The following is a 19,083-nucleotide window of genomic DNA, read 5'->3' on the forward strand; positions in this document are numbered from 1 at the left end:
CCCACAGCGGGCTGGCTGGGTTGCTCACCAAAGCCTGGGCGCCCAGGATCCTCCTATCTTCTTGTTCTCCAGCTTCAACAGATGGTCTTCAGGTAATGGCCTCAGGTAGCTGCTCTTCCTACCACCACATCTACCTTCAAGCCTGTGGGAAGCTTTACCAAGGCAATGGGAGGGCAGTAACTTTTCCTTTGGAAGATATTAGCTAGAGGCTGTACACCTCGTTTCTGCTCATACCTGCTCAAAATCTCGTCTTACAAATCCTGTCCCTCCTTTAGCCTAAAGGGAAACTGGGTAATGTGTTGAGCTGACAACCATGGGCTCAGCTAAAATTTCCATTTCTGTAGGAATGGAGAACAGCTAACGAAGGGATCTCTGCCATAAAGGCGTTCCTGGACTGGCATCTTCACTTCCCCACCCCGAGTGAGGCTAGATAGAGACGCAGGCCCTTATCTAGTACTTGGTTCTTTATGATACCAGCATCTTTATTTATCTTTCATGACTAGTAGATAGTGCACCAATTTTTAAAGTGACTTCATTGAATACATTTATCTTCCAGTATTGCATTTACCTAACTTGAAAAGCCAGTGAAATAGAAAAGCCAATTTAAGAGTTATAATTCAAACCATCAGAGACATTTACAAATTAAACTTCCAATAGGACATTATTTGCAACATTTACTCCGTTTCACAAAAAGGTCATAAAGTGTCCTGGCATCATTTGACCAGTAAATTTACCCCCAATTTTATATTTGTATATTTTATATGTTCCAATGCCATTTTGATGCAAACCTTGAGGTTCATAGTTTACATAAAGACATAAAGCAAACCCAAAGAATGACTCATAGGTCAAGGACATTTCCATTGCAAATCACCAAATATTTACACACTGAAATAAAAAGTACACATCCAGTTCTCCATTTTTGCATCTTGCTGTGGAATGATGATTGCATAGTGAAATGCAAAGTCTCTTGAATCATCTGGCCTATCCCAATCTGGAGTATCATTTTCTAAAGCAAAATGGAAAACTAGCCATTAATGTATATATAGGGCCAGTGTGAACTGACTAGCAGTAACTGCATGTAATCTTCTGGAGTTTAGACTCTCAAATGCCCTGCCAACATTGGGCATAGGTGCCACAATGTTTGCCTGTGGGAAGTGAGTAGCCAAGGACACTTTGCTGTACAGAAGTCAATATTCCCCTACAGGGAACTTGGTTTTCAGCTAGTGCTCATTTCAACATACACTTTCAGCGCCGCTGTAAGTTTTTCTCATCCTCTCCTCTCCCCTCCCTCTCCTCTCCCCTCCCCCAAGGCTATCCCTGCTCTTAAAATGAAGTCCTGGAGATTCTGGAAGCCTAAGTAAGACAGTAGTGCTTTCTCTTTGAGAATGTATTTCTTGAACCATTGCCAATGATAGCCAAATCGTGCTTGCATCCTGGATTATGAAACATCCTAGCTTGTCTTGGCTTCTTTAATAAGTAGATTAATCTTTCTCATGAGCAGAAGTTAGTTTAGATAGTCAAATGTACCTGGACACATCTGCTTCTTCCTTATGGTCCTTTTCCAATGTTTGCTTCAAGTTTCCTGTAACATCCTTTTCATATGCTTGAAAAAAATTAATAGACCAAATTTTTAGAGCAGTTTTGGATCTATAGAAAAACTGACATTCCTGTATGTCCTCACAACATTCCCCTGGCTTCTCCTATTAACATCTCCTATTACAATTGTTGCATCAGTATGGATACACTACGATGAACTCAGTCCATAATCCACATGAGGATTCACTTTTGGTGTTACCCATTCCATGGGTTTTGACAAATGTACAATGACATGTATACATTATTACAGTATCTGACAGGCTAATGCTTCCTGGGCTCCAGAGCAGGGCTCACACACCCTGCCATCCCCCAGCTCACAGAAGGTGGAGCAGTGGACAGAAGCTGGTTTGCTCCCAGTTTATGTGTCTGTGTTGTTAGCAGCTGGGATGGACCCAGGCCCACTCCCTTGTCTGGTGACAGTTTCACTGTCTTAAATAACTCTTGGTTCCACCTACTTATTCCTCCTGGACAACCACCAACCATCTTTATTTTTCCCGTGGTTTGCCTTTCCTAGAATGTCATATAGTTGGAATCATACAGACCTTAGTCTTCTCAAACTGTCTTCTTCACTTAGTAATAAGCATTTAAAACTCCTCCATATGTTAAAACTGTTTGGAGGTTCCTCAAACTGCTAAACATGGAGCTTCCCTACAACCCAGCAATCCCACTCCTAGGTATCTACCCAAAAGACACAAAAACACTGTACCCCCATGTTTATTGCTGCTTTATTTACAATTGGAAAAACATGGAAGCAGCCCAAATGCCCAAAAGTAGATGACTGGATAAAAAAGATGTGGTACATATATACAATGGAATATTACTCAGCAACCAAAAAAGAGAAACACATGTCTTTTGCAGCAACTTGGATGGAGCTGGAAAAGATCATGCTTAGTGAGATAAGCCAGAAAGAGAAAGAAAAATACTGGATGGTTTCACTCATAGCAGGAGTATAATGGACCAGGCGAGAAAATTACAAAAATAATGAACAACCATATACCAGAGACATTTTGCGGGGGTGGAGGGGAATGGGATCAAAAACGGGGAGGTGGGGGAGTGGGGGGGGAGGGAAATGCACGGGATTATGGTGATGGCACACGGGTGACTTGGTGATGGGAAACCCGCGGGGATTACAATTGATATGGAAAGAAAAAAAATGTACAAAATGATGTAAAAATAAACTTTTGTAAAATAAAACAAAACAAAACTCCTCCATGTGTTTCATGCTTTGATTGGCCAATTCTTTCTATTGTTAAGTAACATTCTACCACATGGAATAGAAACAACCCATAATTTGTTTCCCCATCTCCCTACTGCAGGGCATCTTAGTTACTTCCTGATTTGGGCAATATGACTAAAGCCACCACAGTTTTTAACTCATTTGAGTTAATACCAAAGGGTGCAATTGTTCAATCATATGGTAAGAGTATGGTTATCTTTGTAAGACTCTACCAAACTATCTTCTAAAGCAGCTGTACTTTTTTTTTAATAACAGTTTATTTTTACATCATTTTGTACATTTTTTTTTCCATCTCAATTGTAATCCCCGCGGGTTTCCCATCACCAAGTCACCCATGTGCCATCACCATAATCCCGTGCACTTCCCTCTCCACTCCCCCATTTTTGATCCCACTCTCCACTCCACCCCCACAAAATGTCTCTGGTATATGGCTGTTCATTATTCTTGTTATTTTCTCGCCTGGTCCATTATACTCCTGCTATGAGTGAAACCATCCAGTATTTTTCTTTCTCTTTCTGGCTTATCTCACTAAGCATGATCTTTTCCAGCAGCTGTACATTTTTAATTCCTACTAGCAATGAATGAGAGGTCTTGCTCCACCTTTTCATCAGAATTTAGTATTGTCAGTGTTTTGGATTTAAGTCATTCTAACAAGTGTGTAGCGCTATCTCATTGCTGTTTTAATTAGCAATTCCTTTATGATATGATGTTGAACATCACTCTTTTAATTATTATGGTTCCTGGAAAGCAATCTGAAGAGACCACATACTCTCTGATTTCAATTATATGACATTCTGAGAGAAATAAACCTCTAGAGGTGTAAAAAGATCAGGGATTGTCAGAGGATGAGGGCAAGAGGGTGAGTTGGCAGAGAACAAGGAATTTTTTTAAATATTTATGCATGCAGGGTACAGACCAGAGGTATGAGGGGTGAGAGGATTCATCAGAGACAGTGGGGAACAGAACAGGCAGAGGTTTGCCACGCCATGTGGGTCACCTGCCCTGGCCAGGGATTGAACTCATGCTGGCTGCAGTGGCTGCAGATAGCTTCACAGTGCTATACTTTAACCTTTTGTGCCATTAGGAAGAGCTCATGAATGAGGAATTTCTAAGGCAGAGAAAGAATTCTGTGTGACACCATAATGGTAGTTACATGCCATTAGACATTTGTCAACACCCATAGAATGTACATCCCCAAGAATGAACCTTCACACAACCTATGGAGTTTGGGCCATAGTGATGTGTCAGTGAAGCTTTAGTGACTATAACAAGTGTCCCACTCTGTGAGCTGTTGAAAGTAGAGAAGGCTGATGACGGGGGTGGATAGAACATATATGGGAACTCTGTGCTTTCTGCTCAATTATACTGTGTGCCTAAAACTACTGTTAAATTATGAGGAAGAGAGATTTCTTATAAGAATGGATGAAGGTGCATGAAGGATGCATCGATGAGATACTGGTTGACCTGCCATTACAGAGTCTCAAAGGGGGTCCAGATGTCATGCATTCAGCCTGTCTGAAAATCTGGTTCTTCTGGAAAGCAGGCCAGCTGGTTGACATCCCAGTAATTGGTCCCTTCCTCTATCTCTCCCCTTCCCTGAACATAGTATTTGCAAATACCCAGTGATGCCCAAAGGCATCTCCCTTGCATTTATGAGTGACTAAGATAGGAGTCACCCTCAGTTCCCAGACTTTTCAACACAGCACCTCTGAAAAGGATGGAGCCCTCGTGGTTTCAACAACTTTCGGCTCACCCTTTCTCTTTGCTGTTCCTCTTCTGTACATCCCTGCTCCTACTGCAAATAGTCAGGCTGTACCAGAAGAGGAGAACACTTCTCAAAGCCTTGCACCTCTTTCCTGGACCCCCTGCACACTGGTTATATGGGCACAATCAGGTAAGAAGAGAAAGTGAACTGGGGAGTTTAAGAGATGTGGAGTATTAGGTATTAAGTTATTAATAAAAGAATTGTGGAGCACTATGTATAACATGATGTACTTTCAGTCCTCTGAATTTTACCAAAAAAAATTCTATGCAATTATTGTTATTCACATTTTTCCAGATGAAAAAAGTGGAGACTAAAACAGAGTTGTAACTTTCTGATGTTAAATGCCTCATATGGAGAGGAGATATTTGAGCCCACAACTTCTAATTCAAAACCACAGTTCTTACTGCTCAGAGGCCTCTGAGTCTTCTGGGGGAAAAAATAGGGCTGGCTGGGTGACAACAGAAGAAATGCCAAGATGCCTAAGAAACTGGAAATAGGGAAATATTTAGCAAATTAGACAGGACAGGAGCTGCCAGAAAGGCATAAAATGCACATGAATCTCCTTGTTTTCAAGGTGGAGAGGGCCCAAGTGGGGAAATGTGGACAGAGCAAGTGGTGATTAGCAGTTGAATTTCCAGCCTAGAATTTATGTTTACTATTCCACTGGATTTTCACAGCAATTTTGTGAAATCAATATGGTTTTCTCTATTATACACAGAAGGAAAGTGAGGACCTAGGTAATAAGGTTCTAGGTAATAAGTCAGTGACAGGGTGGAATTTGAGCTTGAGTCTTCACGGCCCCAGAGCCTGCACTCTCTCTCTCTGTCTTACCACCAAGTCTTCTTACATCACCCAGAACACAGGACCCATTGATTCAGTCTGGCAAGTTCTGGATACATCACGGTCAAACAGATGGCGTAGCAGGTAGCTGCTTACACTCTTCTGTGACCTGAACCCCTTTGCCCAAGGACTAAAGCAGTTTGTGTGAGAAGGCCCTTCAGGGGCAGCCTTACCCACTCTCCTGACTTCCTAAACTCAGCCTGCCTGGCTCCCCTCCACTCTCAACGACTCATTCTCTCTTCTGTGACAAGCCAGATTTTGTCTGCAGCTCTGTACCTTTACATAGTCCACAAGGTTGAAACAGAATTCTCTTACCTGTTTCCTCACACAGTCAAATTCCACTTGTCTTTTAGCCCCAGTTCCAGAATCCCCTCTTTAAATGCTTTCCTTGGCACCCCATTGAAGCCCTAGCAGGGTCCTCCTCTAAACCTCATCTACCACAAGAAAGGAGTAGCTGGCTGAGGGCAGGCTGAAGCCTCACGGGGTTAGCAATGTGGCAGCAAGTCTGACCACACCAGTGGATCATTAATGAGGAGCTATAAAGTTCAAATATGTGGGGAGAAGTGACTTGAGACGTGTTTATGCTTCAGAAAGAGAACTCTGCAGTGTAGACAGTCTACACAAACTGGTGTGAGAAGGCCAATCATCAGCAAGTGCACAGGATAACGTGTCTGAGGTGCTGACACACAGAGAAAACTTGCCTTCAACAGAGGATGGCTCTGCCTGATGGGGTGATGTCCCACCAGCCCTGGATGTAGCTCATGGCCCATCAGAGGAGAAAACTTCCTCCTGGATTAATTCCCATTACTAATTCATAAAATTCTCTTATTGCAGTTTTACCCAAAAAAAGAGTTTGAGAAACTTGGTGAACTGGTTGCAAAATATCCAGGTGCTGTGCCCCTGTGGAACGGACCCTTTGTGGTGTTTTTCATTACCTATGACCCAGAGTATGCCAAAATGCTGCTGAGCAGAAAAGGTAAAAACAAAGAGGGGCCCACAGTACCAAGCAACACAGGGTGACTATAGTGCCAGGGAAAGACGGATGGAAGGAGGTAGAAGGGAACCATCTACTGACATAGTGAAGGGAAATCCCATGTCTCCCAGACCTCAGACCCATACAAAGCTGTTATGCAGAATGAGCTAGTCCATTTCCAAGCATGGTCTTCCTGCATAATAGACCTCTCCTGAGCCTTCCACCACATCTGACACCTTCAGGACTCACTTTCTAACCACTGTGAAGACCAAGACTGGATAAGGACTGGGGAGGTGGTTTGCTGACAGCTTGACCTTAGCAGTTGTGTTGGACAGAGGTGGGTGACCCCTGTAGATATTTTATCCACTAAGGGTTGTTTCCCTCTCTTGGCTGTCATGAATAGTGTGTAATGAACACGAGGATGCGTGATCTTTTTGAATCAGTGTTTCATGTTGTTTGGATACATACTTAGAAGCAGAATTGTGTGCCATAGTACTGCTTTTGCTTCATGCTATACTTTCTGATAAGTCAGGTCTTTATTTTCATTCATCTTCAAGTACTTTTTACTTTCATCTTTGACTTCTTCATTGACCCAATAGCTGTTCCATAGTATGTTGTTTATTTTCCACAAATTTAGGTTTTCTCCTCTTTTGTCTTTTGGTTGACCTCTAGTTTTCATATCATTATGATCCAAAATTGTTTGCTATTATTTCAATCTTCATAAATTTATTGAGACTTGTTTTGTATCCCAACATTTGTACATTCTTAAGAAAGTTCCACAAGTACTTGCAAAATGTGTTTATTCTTGTATCTTGGATATATGTGCTGTAACTATCTATTTAGTCCATCTCATCCAATATATCATTTAAAATATCCTGTTTTGTTTTGTTATATTGTTAGTTATCAGCTTAGAGGTTGAGCTACATTTCCTTTTCCAGCAGATGGCACTGTAGTTTGATCATTTCCCCTCTGCTGGCTTTGGTATGTACTGTAGTCTGTTTTTATAGTTGTTGTGTCCTCAGAGGGAGGCAGGGCATGGAGGGGTCTAGGTTATGGCAAATGCCAGAGTCTGGTTTATGTTTGTTGTACCACCAATATCTTTCATCTCTTGAGTCTCAGATCTCAAACTCAGCAGTCTTCCATCAGTGCACTTTAAGAGGTCAGTGACATCTGAGAAGGAAGAGCTGTATAGAGAGGTGAGGGGTGTCCTACCAGGTGAGGAGAGAAAGTAATCTAGAGCCCCTTTTCTGTTGTCTTTCTGACCAGGCTCCCAGTCTGTGTGGGGTACTCCAACTACTCTTAAAAAAAATTTATTTATTTATTCATACAGAACTGGAGTACAGGCCAGAGGTGTGGGGCAGTGAAAGCCTTCACCAGAGACAGAGTGGGGAGCAGAACAGGCAGATCAACAAAATACACTGCTGAGGGGAGCAGCGGGTAGTCAGGAGAGGTCTGCCCCGCCATGTGGGATCACCTTGGGGGAGGGTGGGAATTGAACTCAGGCTTAAGTGGCTTTAGCTTCTTAGTGCTGTGCTTTAACCCACTGCGCTACCACTGAGGGCCCTCCAACTACTCTTTATGGCATCACCTGGACCAAAGATGGCTGCCTCCACACCACTTCCATTCTCCCTCTCCACCAGGACCTTTGGCTTGACCAGCAGCCCTGCTTCATCCCCTATCCTCACCCAAGCTTCCAGGTATTTCTCTCCACCTACCTCCTGTCCTGTGAAGCCTTACTATCATCCATGTATCCTCTGGGACACTGTTGATCTCTGAGGTGCAAAGGGTGATTTCAAGTCACAGAATTCTCCAGAACACCAAGACACCAGTGTTCCCCTAGTTGACTAGTAGATGCTTCTCTTGGAAATGAGAGCAAGGAAATCCTTCTGTTGCTATCTTGGTCTATACCTTAGAATTTCAGTTTGGTTTCTTTTTGTTCCTAGTCTGTGTATGTTCATATACTACTCTCCTGGTTTCTTTTAATACTTAGCCCATGGTTTTTTTATTTCTTTGAGCTCATTCTAAATCATTATCTGATAAGTCTAATGTCTATGTTTCCTCAAGGGAAAGTTTTTATCATGACTTTTTGTGGAAAACATGCATGTTTTCTTTTGCATGCTTTGTAAATTTTTGTTTAAAAACAGATATTGCAAATTTTATGTCAGAAAAGAAAAAGCAAAAAGAGGGGACAATACTCTCCCAGTTTTTGATGGTTGATTCAGTGTTGGAGCACAACTTCAGTGTTCAGCTAGACCATTTATGACTTCAATAAAAAATAGACATCTGATTCTTTTTGTCCTTGGTAAAAGAGCTAGCCAAAGTTGAAAGTTTATGGACTTTCTTCGGGATCTTGTGTCTTCTCTGTCATGCATCCTTCTCTGGACAGGTATAAGTAATCCATTATGGGTGGGACCTTCCCTTTCAGTGCCCCAATACCTTCCAGAATGCTTACTCCCAGATTTTGGTGTGTATATTGTTGCCTTGACTCTCTTTTCCTCCCAAGACAGCAATGTTAGTTCTTTTGTTTCCCCAAGTTTATGAGAAATATTTCTGTGCATTAACTCGAAATGCCAGGGACCAAGGAAGTAACATCCTGCATTATGACTATTTGTGTTACCTCTGAAGCATTTGAAAACATAGACACTCTTTTATCTTAATGGATGATTTTCACTGACTGTCATCTTTAATCTCCTTGACAGATCCCAAAACTACGCTTAGCCACAAGTTCATTGAATCCTGGGTTGGTATGTATAACTTCTGACTCATTCCTATTTAAGCCCAGGAGAGGAAACCATTCTGGTAGACACCAAATTTTCCTTGCCCACTTTCACCTCCATTTACACCCACTTTTGCCTCAGAACACTTTGCTCAATTTGGGATTATTCTGTATAAATTTTCCTCTTGTTCTGACAATTGAGGAAGTGGCCCCTTATTGCTGGTATAACTGGAGGTAGAGATGGAAAAAGGAGATGGGGGCTCATTCTCTGTCAATTTCTTCCCTCCTGTACCATTGTCACAGCCCCTAACGCCTCCCCACTCAAGGACCCTGGAAAAAGAAGTGTCCCTTAGCCTGATGAGATGGACTTTAGCGATAATGGCAACCTGGAAGAATCTGCTCTTTAAAGATTACTTAAGATGTCTCGCTCCACTTTCCCAGCCCAGCTTCTTGATTCTTGGCCAGCGGGTAAACTCACACCAGTAGGTCCAGGCCCTAGGTACCATTGTCCCCAGATCCCTGGGTCAGACTTGCACTGGAACCTTCTTTCCTTCTCCCCAAATTTTCTTCCCTACATGGAATTCAAGATATTACTCACCTTGAGTTTCACTTTTGTTTTCTAAAACCAATCTTCCCTAAACATGTTGCTTATGTTACCAATTTGAGAGCACCCACACTCTGCTAAACCAAAGCTTTCTTGAGTTTGGTGGAGATCTTGGATCCACTTACACAATAGGGAATGAGAAATGAAAGCTCCCTGAGACCTCCACCATTCGTCCCCAGCCTGAAGACACCAACACTGCTGCATGAGCCTGGGACTTTGTGGCAGCCCAAAGTAGTCTTGCCAAAAGTATGGCTCAGAACTGGCTGAGAGCCTTGTTGTAATTCAAGAGGTTTTGGTGCCACGCCAAACTCTAGGGATTAGTGACTACGAGAAAAGGAGCACAAGAATTTAATAAGCTTCAGATAATTCTTCTCTAAGCTAAATTTGATTTCTACTCATCTAGATAATGAAAGGTATCTGATCCTCAAACAAGATGGATGGGAATTCTTTCCAAATTTCAGTGCAAACTAATTTTCTGGTTTGCAATGATTTCCAGAGTGTTTCATCTACTCACTCACTCCTTCAGAGCTCTGCCCTCTCTGACTTCTCTCAGCAGCATAGAGAACATTGCTACTAGTCTCCCTCATTTCTCTGCAATATGAGTGTGTCCCCTTTCCATTTCACAAGGTCAAGGACTGGTGACTTTGAGTGGTCTTAGGTGGCAACAGCACCGCAAGATTATGAAATTTGGTTTCAACATCAACATTCTGAAACTTTTCATCACCATGATGTGTGAGCACGTACATGTGATGCTGGTAAGAGAAGAGAGATTCCTGCCAGGTTCTGCAGGGAGTTTCCACCTGTTGTGTGGAGTAAGAGAATCTGAGCTCCCTCAGAACTATGCTCACGCGATCCTTGGGCCACAAGCATCATGAAGGCCTGCCGAATTACAGACCCAACACCTGTCACCGTGGTGGGTGCTCCATAAGGGCTACTTGTATGAGTGAGTAAGTCCAGCAAACTCACCAAGTCGGGTGAGTACAAGGCACAAAGGCCAAGCGCCATGTTCTATGGCATAGACAACAGGAAGAGTAGGAATGCCAACACATTCCTGATGCTCAGGAGCACCAGGAAACACTTCTTAAGGAAAGAGATTGCAATTAGGGCTTGGGTATCAGCAAGATTGATATGGGTGTCAGACAGGGAGCAGGCCACTAGTAAGGCAGGGGATGGAGTGTTATGTCTTCTGAGGCAGGGAGAGTGCAAACGCTTCATCAGACCACATACAACTCATAGAGAAGACAGTTTCTCCAAGCTTCTCCTCCTGGAGGTTGGGGGCCACTGGCATTCAAGGCCAACCTTTGTTTCAGCAGTCCTGACAGGTGAGTATGAGAATTTAGATCCTAAGTGTATTTACAGGTTGTAAATATCTCAGATGGTCCAGAGGAGCAACAAAACCTGACTTCACAGTGAAAGAAAAGATCTTGTGATTTCAGAATGCTGAATTCAGTGACCTGAAGCCTGGGTCCAATGAAGTACTGAAGGAAACAGAAATTTTCTAGTTTTTGTGTGATTGGGCACCATTTTGAAGGTGGAAACATGGAGAAAAAAAGAATAGCAGTAGCCTTCTGTTGCACCTGTAAGCACAGGCAGGTTCATTAGTGATTCAAGCAGATGGATAGTCCTGGAGCCCTGAGTGGATTTTTCCAGCTTTAAAGCCCTAAGGAACCAGGTACACAGGCACACCTGACAGGGGGCTGGCAGGCAAAGAGGCAGGTGTGTGCCAGGAAGGGGGCAGCTGGGAGGCAAGAGGCAACTGAGCCTCCCAGACCCCACAAATCTTCCTCTAGACCCTCTGGTGATCTGTCATGGTCTTATCTCTTCTGTAGTCACTCACCCCTTTGTGACGAGTGATGCGGATCCCACCATAGCCATCCTCTGTCTCTGAGTGACGCCACCCTATAGCCCTGCCCTGCAGGCTCAGGAGGCCAGCAGTGTGAAAAACCGGATCAACTTCATTTACCCTACACTTTCCTTGGTCACTTATTAGATGTCAATCACTGGGTGATCCACACACAGGACCTCAGTTCTATGCTCAAAGACTATGAAACAGGGACACAACGACAGAGCATGCCCCAAGTCGCCTTCAGTAAATGACTAATCCTGATTTTAGCCAGTTCTGACTGGCCTTGTGTTTTCCAGGGAGCCACACTGCTATCATTTCTGATACCTGTCACCATGGCCCCTCCCATTCTAAAATTAAAATCATACAGATACAGCGATAGTCAATCCCTGTGAAGCACTTAAGTTGTGTCAGGCTCGTTATGGCCTCTCAAAATACTACAGGCTTAGTATTTTGATTAATAAGGACTATTTGATTAATAAGGACTTTGAAATTTGATTAATAAGGACTTTGAAATTTAGAGATTAAATGGCTTGGTCAGGTCATAAGGCAGATTAGAGTCAGATCTGGGGTTCAAATTTAAGCCCCCATGTGAAGCACAATCTGGACCTAGGGACGAAAAAGAACTTAGAAATTAGAAAATTAGTTGTGATCTCCTGCACAGGACAAGTGGGAGAAGCTCACTGCCCAGGACCCACATCTGGAGATCTCTGAACACATCTCCATGATGACCCTGGACACCATCATGAAGTGTGCCTTCAGTCACAAGGGCAGCATCCAGACAGACAGGTCAGTGATCAAAAGAAAGGACCTGCTCACTAACAGTCTTGTCTTCCACTGAGATGACGTCCCATCTCTCCTCTTCCAGAACCCTCAGCTTCTACCTGGAAGCCACATTCAACCTCAGCAATCTCACCTTCCAACGTGTGTACAATATTCTCTATCACAATGACCTGATTTTCAAATTGACCTCTGCAGGCCAAGTCTTTTCTAAATCTAACCAAGTTGTTCACCAGTACACAGGTACGTCCTGGGCTCTGCCTTGCCTGAGTCCTCTGTGAGACATGTCATTGTGTGAGGCACAGACCCTGGTTAAGGCTGCCTCTGTTGAGGACATAGGGTGTGGCCATCATTCAGAAATTAAGTCAGAATTAATATGCTACAAAAATTGTCAGTAGAGAATATTTCAGTGCTGAATACATAGCTAGATCATCATGTTCGGAGTCAGAATTAGTACAATTAGCAAACATCACTGTATTTGCTTCATTTGTTTGTTTTTCCTCACAGAGGAAGCCAGATGTGGCTTCGGATTTGACTTCAGCTGTGAAGTGGCTTCAGCTGTGAAGAAAAACAAAAGTCCAAGGAGGCAAATTGGACACATGTGGGCACTGTACTCAGTGTATCAAAGAACAAAGCTCACCCCTGAGTCTGAGTATTCCCCTGCACAGGTTTCAGAGCTTTGGTCACGGACAATTTAGGGGAGCCTGCCACATGGCTACTACCATAATCCCTATTTAGAATTGTTCTATATCCTCAGTTCTCACTTTATGATAATGTAATTTGCTTCCTTTCTCTTCTAGCACTTGTCTTAAAATTGACTCTAACTAATATTATTATAAATAACCTCTTATTTTCTTTTGGTTAATAATTTAATAGGATATTTTTCTATCCTTTTCAGATGAGAATTCTAGGTTGGCAATGAATGCATTCAGGGTTACCTACTGAAGTCATTATTTACCAGTAAGATAGGCTTGACCTGACTCCCCTTGATGACAAAACTAGATAAATCCACCTACTAGCTGTGTGAATAAATGCTTTCTGTTTCCTTAGTTGTAATTTGGAAAAAATACTACCTACTCTGTATGGTTTAGAACCGATAATATTGTGGATAGCCTTAAGGACATTTCCTAGCATGTCAGGTGCTCAAAACAAATTCTCATTTCCTCTCTATGAATGAAACAAAAGCAGACAGACCTATAATAAGACATCTGTAATTTGGTAATATACCAGTACACAAAGCAAGGTCAGGAAGAACTACCCATAGAGACCTAAATGAGTTAGATCCCACAACTGTCCTACAAAGCAACAAGTGATGGGTATATGTCTGTGTTATGCTTCTGCAGGCAAATTTTCCTCTGAACACACACACAAGAAAATTCAGGAGTTGATAAATCGACTGTGTTCAGTCTAAGGGAGCAGAACTGTCTCAGATGTGTGATTGAGACAAAGGGATCACCTGTTCACCTGTAGTTTTGGTATCACAAAACAGAAGGAGACTGATTTTCCTTAAGCCTTTTCGCTAGGGTTTTTCTTCCTCCTTCTCTCACCTCTATCACTTAATCTGATGATAATTCCACACCAGATTCCACCACTAGACATAATATCTCATCCCTAAACATTTCTTTTGCAGTAAATCTTATTCATTTTTACATAATAAGGTTGGCTCAAGAATTAGTAGTACCTAACAATATGAAAAATTAGAGAACATTGAAGTCTACTTATGTGCCAAGCATCTCCAACCATGACAACTTTGTATGTTACTTTTGAACATCTTATTTGATGAGAGGCAAGGGGCCATTTTAAAGAAAAAGCAAGTTCTTGGTGCTACCCACGACCAATTCAGAAAGAGGGTAAGCTAGAGGATTTCCATGTGGCACTAGCCTTTCTGAAGTGTATTTGGCTTCAAAGGACTTTCTAAAAATTATGGTAATTAAAATATGTAAATATATATATATATACATATATTTTCCCCCCATCTAGAGAAAGTAATCCAGGACCGGGAAGACATGCTTAAGAATGATCAAAAGCAAGATACTACCCAGAAGAGATACAATGACTTTCTGGACATTCTTTTGAGCGCCAGAGTAAGTCTCCCAACTTTTGAAAACACTGAGCTAATAATTAAATATTAAAAAAAAAATAGCAAACGTATTAGAAAAACTTGTTTGATTTGATGGATGTATACTGAACTTATCTTGTGAAAATAAGATTCCTTGTGCTCCTGGCACTTTGCAGGCTTCCAGTATCACATTTTAGCTATTTAGGTACCTGTCTACCTGTTTCCTAGGCCACAGCCACTACAACTTTCTTCCTTAACATGCAGTCCATAGACCAGCAGCACTGCTACAACCTGAAAACAGGATCTCAGGCCCCACTCTTACTCTCAAGAATTAGAATCTTCTTTTTAACAAGTGATTTTACAAGGTGATTCATATGTAAATTAAAGTTTGAAAGCCCCGAACTAAAAGACTAGGATCATATTTTATTCCTATCCCCCAGTGACTAACAGGGTTTGGTAATCAGCTCATGGTATCAGTGAGAAACCAAGGCATCTTGGAGGCTTGGTAGACCATATTCAAATGCAGTGTATACTGCCCCTTGTCATGAGAATTTAAGCAAGAACTTCATATCTCAGAGTCCAGTTCTTCTGTAAATGAGGTAAAGTTCTATTCTGGAGAGTTGGACAGGTTCAGTGAGAGAATCCCTGGAGTCAATCAAATTTGATAGTCTGCTGTAGTTGATGGGGCCAGCAATTTTATAACGATCAAATGGTTGATGATATGTAAAGATTCTGACATGGTAGTGAAAACACGTTGCCACTTACTAACTTTGCTTATGGGCCAAGAACTTCAATTTTTTACTAGAATAACCCTGCAGGGTAACTTTGACTATCTTTATTTGACTGAAGAGAAACTGTGCCTCAAAAGGTAAAGTCAACTGTTCAAGGTCACATATGTAGAAAGAAACAAAATTAGAATTTGAGACAGTTCTACCTCTTTTCATTGCACCTTAAAGATACTCTGTGCTGGGCCCTCCCTGGTGGCTCAGCAGGTTAAAGCACAGCACTGAGAATCTAAAGCCGCTTCCACAAGAGTTCGATTCCCACCTGTCCCAGAGGTGACCACGGTGCAGCAGACCTCTCCTGACCCGCCCACTGCTCCCCTCAGCAGTGTAATTCATCAATCTGCCTGTTCTGTTCCCCACTCTGTCTCTGATGAAGCCTCTCACTGCCCCTGAGCCTCTGGCCTGTACCCCAGTTCTGTATGCATAAATAAATAAAAATTAAAAAAAAAAAGATACTCTGTGCTAAACAGAACGTCCAACCCTCATCTATCAGTGTTCAGTAAATTGAGTCACATGCTTCCCTGTTATCAATAAGAAATTATTCAGGAACATAATTTCAGTTGCTACATAACTCTCATTTCACAGATGGGCCATAATTTATTTTACCTTTTTTTGTTGCTGGCCACTTAGGATCATACCAATTTTGGATTATGGTATCAAATATCCTTTATATAAATTTCCTGTGCAACTTTAAAACATGTTCTTAGAATTGACTTCTTTAACTGGAATTAATATGTAAAAAAATCTGAACATCTGTGGAACTTTTGATTCATTCTCCCCAATTGAATTCTGTTGATTTGTTGATTTTTTTAATAAAACTCAGTGTTTTGACATCCATCTAAGTTTTGAAAATTGTAAAATTGTAAAATAATTACATACTCAATGAATAAATTTTGAATTTGAAAGCATTTATCTTTTCCTGTAATCAGTACTATGATTGAAGGAAATGGCTATCCATAGTCAACTTTGAATACAAATCATTGTATTTTTTTTAGAGCGAAAACAGAAAAGACTTTTCCAGCGCAGATGTCATGGCTGAAGTGAAAACGTTCATGTTTGCAGGACATGATACCACATCCAGTGCCATCTCCTGTATCCTCTACTGCATGGCAAAATACCCAGAGCACCAGCAGAGGTGCAGAGACGAAGTCAGGGAACTCCTGGGTGACGGGTCTTCTATTACCTGGTAAGCTCTGTGTCCCAAATCTGATGTTTCTCCTCAAAACTCATTTCTGAGAAGGTAATCTTTACCATAATTTCCTCACAACTGAGTTACCTCATTGATGCTTTTAAAAATAGTTTTTAAGTTTATAAGTTATTTTCCCTCACTCTTGGTCAAGACAGGAACTCTGCATTCCTACTACACTCTTCCCAGAGTGCTAATTTGTTCATCATAGAAGAAAAACCAATCAGGATATAAGCAGAACTCTCAAGCCAATCCAAGTACCTCACCTGCTTGCTCATGAACACACCACGTAGTAGGTGTGGCTCGGGCAAGAACCCTGTACCTGAGAAAAAAACCTTCCAGTTACAAATGTGAAAATTGGTTCATGTTATTAGTTTTTCCTCATAGAAGCATTTTCCTTATAGGACTTCCATCAGTTCTCCTTTGGATAAAGAAAAAAATTATTCCTAATTTTAAAAATGGGGAAAGCCTGGGTTTTCAGTCCAGTAGCTAATTGACCTCTCCTCCCCCTGGCGTCGCCAGGGACCACTTGAACCAGATGCCCTACACCACCATGTGCATCAAGGAGGCCCTAAGAATCTACCCGCCCATCCCGATGGTGTCCCGGAAGCTCAGCGAACCCATCACCTTTCCAGATGGACGCTCCTTACCTGCAGGTCGTAAAACTTAACACATTCATGGCTACAAGTGACATTTGTTTTTAGAATCTATGGTGCTTTGGACCAGAGGGCTTCTTAGTTCTTAGAGAAAGAGCAGAGAACACTCAGGACCACAGCAGCCCCGCCACCCCAACAGGCTGAGATTATCAGAGCGCAAAGTACAGAATTCTGCCACAGAGAGGGGTTGGGGTGCTTAATAAAGCATCATGGCTTTAGTGCTGGACCTTGACAGACTAGGAGATTTGTGTCGGTGAAGATGAGAGGGTAGGATTGCAAGTAGTGTGAAGATCAGACACAAAGCAGCAGCCACCTGCCAGCTCCTTTCCCTACCCACACGAGCAAGGCTCACCGGAGCCACTCCAAGGGCCCCAGGAGCCACCGAGGGAAGCTGTGGGACTCGCCTAGATCTGTGACAGCCAGGGCACAGAGCTAAAGGCCAAGCTGCTGTGTTCAGTCTGGCTTGATTAAGTGGGAGACTGAGGCTGAGCTGGGTGGCATGATAATAGTTCTTTTAGGAAAGTTAACCTGTAGTGAAATGCAAGAAGGGTTGGAAAAGATGATATCAGACACATGAATGGACAGGCCATAATTTATCTTTTACCTATGTTACCTAGATTGATGTATTTTTCTATGCTTCCTCCAATCTTTTTTTTTAAGATTTATTTGTTTATGCATACAATAACTGGGGTACAGGCAGACGTGTGGGGGTAGGGTGCGGAGGAGGGAGGAAAAGGGTTCACCAGAGAGAAAGTAGGGAGCAGAGCAGGTAGATCCACTGAAATGCACTGCTGAGGGGAGCAGCTGTGAGACAGGAGAGGTCTGCTGTGCCATGAGGGTCACCTCCCTGGCCAGGGATAGAACTTGTACTACAGTGGCTGCCTATAGCTTCATAATGCTGAGACTTAACCCCTTGCGCCACCAGGGAGGGCCTGCTTCCTCCGATCGGAATGCTCTTTCAAATACTTGGTTTGAGTGGACAATTGCAGTGGTCCTAATAAATGCAGCAGTATTTCATGACAGCTGTGCTACCATCGTTGTATAGCGCAACTAAATGTTTGTATCCTACAAAATTAACTTTCCTAATGCAACGACATAAACAAGCAATTACATAATGTTTAATACTAATTAATATGGTAGATCTTACAAATGTAATATCAAACTCTCCCCTAATAATAAAGAATACACATTCCTTTCCAGTGCACATAGAATGGTCCTTATAGTTGGCTGTATATCAGTCCACAAAGAAAAATGTAATTCTCAAGGAGAAGCATTACAAAATAACAGTCTTTAAACCCAAATAAAAATGGAAATTGATAACAAGCGCTTTTCATAAATGCTCACTCACTCACCAGGAGACAAAAATCTGTTAACTCTCAAGGCAAAGAAGAATAGAAACCACGTCATAGCTTTAAAAACTATGGGAGTCAAGGGGTCTGTTCTATAGCCGTGTTCAGAGAAACTGTAACAACAATAAATCTTTATGAAAAATACAAGAAATAAAATAAACATTGATGTCCAATATTTATAGGGCAAATGTGCCATTTTAGAACTAGAAAACTACAGCCAGACAAAATTTTCAGAGGCCCTAAAAAGGAACCAGATCTATCCAGTTTTGCAGAAATTTTTCAGCCCTTTAAAGACCATGTTTCCTAATACTACATAAAACTGTCCAGAGCATAGAAAAATAAAAAAGGGAAAGTGAAAAACTTATTCAAGGAAGGATAACATTGACAACAAGCTTTATAAATATTTTTAGGTAAATCTCATATACATTGGTACAAAAAAATCTCAATAAATATCAGTAGACAGAATCTAAGTAAATAAAAATGGAAAAACAAGGGCATCATGGGCCCTCCTTCATGGTACGACGGCTTAAAGGGCAGCACTGGGAAGCTAGCCACAGTCACTTCAACGCAAGTTCGATCCCCACCCCAGAGGTAACCCACATGGCGCGGCAGACCTCTCCTGAACCGCCCGCTGCTCCCCTCAGCAGTGTACTTCGTCAATCTGCCTGTTCTGCTTCCCGCTCTGTCTCTGGTG

General features: G+C 42.1%; 1 protein-coding gene across 1 annotated transcript in view; it reads left to right on the plus strand.

Annotated features, from left to right (window-relative positions):
* Positions 1-4,550: 4,550 nt before the first annotated feature.
* Positions 4,551-19,083, plus strand: part of LOC101629064 (cytochrome P450 4Z1) — a 17,530-nt gene continuing 2,997 nt past the window's right edge. The window contains exons 1-9 of the mRNA XM_004678974.1: positions 4,551-4,727; positions 6,273-6,414; positions 9,111-9,155; positions 10,359-10,486; positions 12,239-12,363; positions 12,443-12,597; positions 14,335-14,438; positions 16,194-16,384; positions 16,907-17,040. Of these exons, the coding sequence (XP_004679031.1) occupies positions 4,551-4,727; positions 6,273-6,414; positions 9,111-9,155; positions 10,359-10,486; positions 12,239-12,363; positions 12,443-12,597; positions 14,335-14,438; positions 16,194-16,384; positions 16,907-17,040 (1,201 nt within the window). The remainder of the gene's footprint in view (positions 4,728-6,272; positions 6,415-9,110; positions 9,156-10,358; positions 10,487-12,238; positions 12,364-12,442; positions 12,598-14,334; positions 14,439-16,193; positions 16,385-16,906; positions 17,041-19,083) is intronic.

This window comes from Condylura cristata, unplaced genomic scaffold (genome assembly GCF_000260355.1).
Source record: "Condylura cristata isolate star-nosed mole 26May11 unplaced genomic scaffold, ConCri1.0 scaffold00008, whole genome shotgun sequence".
NCBI classification, from domain to species: Eukaryota; Metazoa; Chordata; class Mammalia; order Eulipotyphla; family Talpidae; genus Condylura; species Condylura cristata.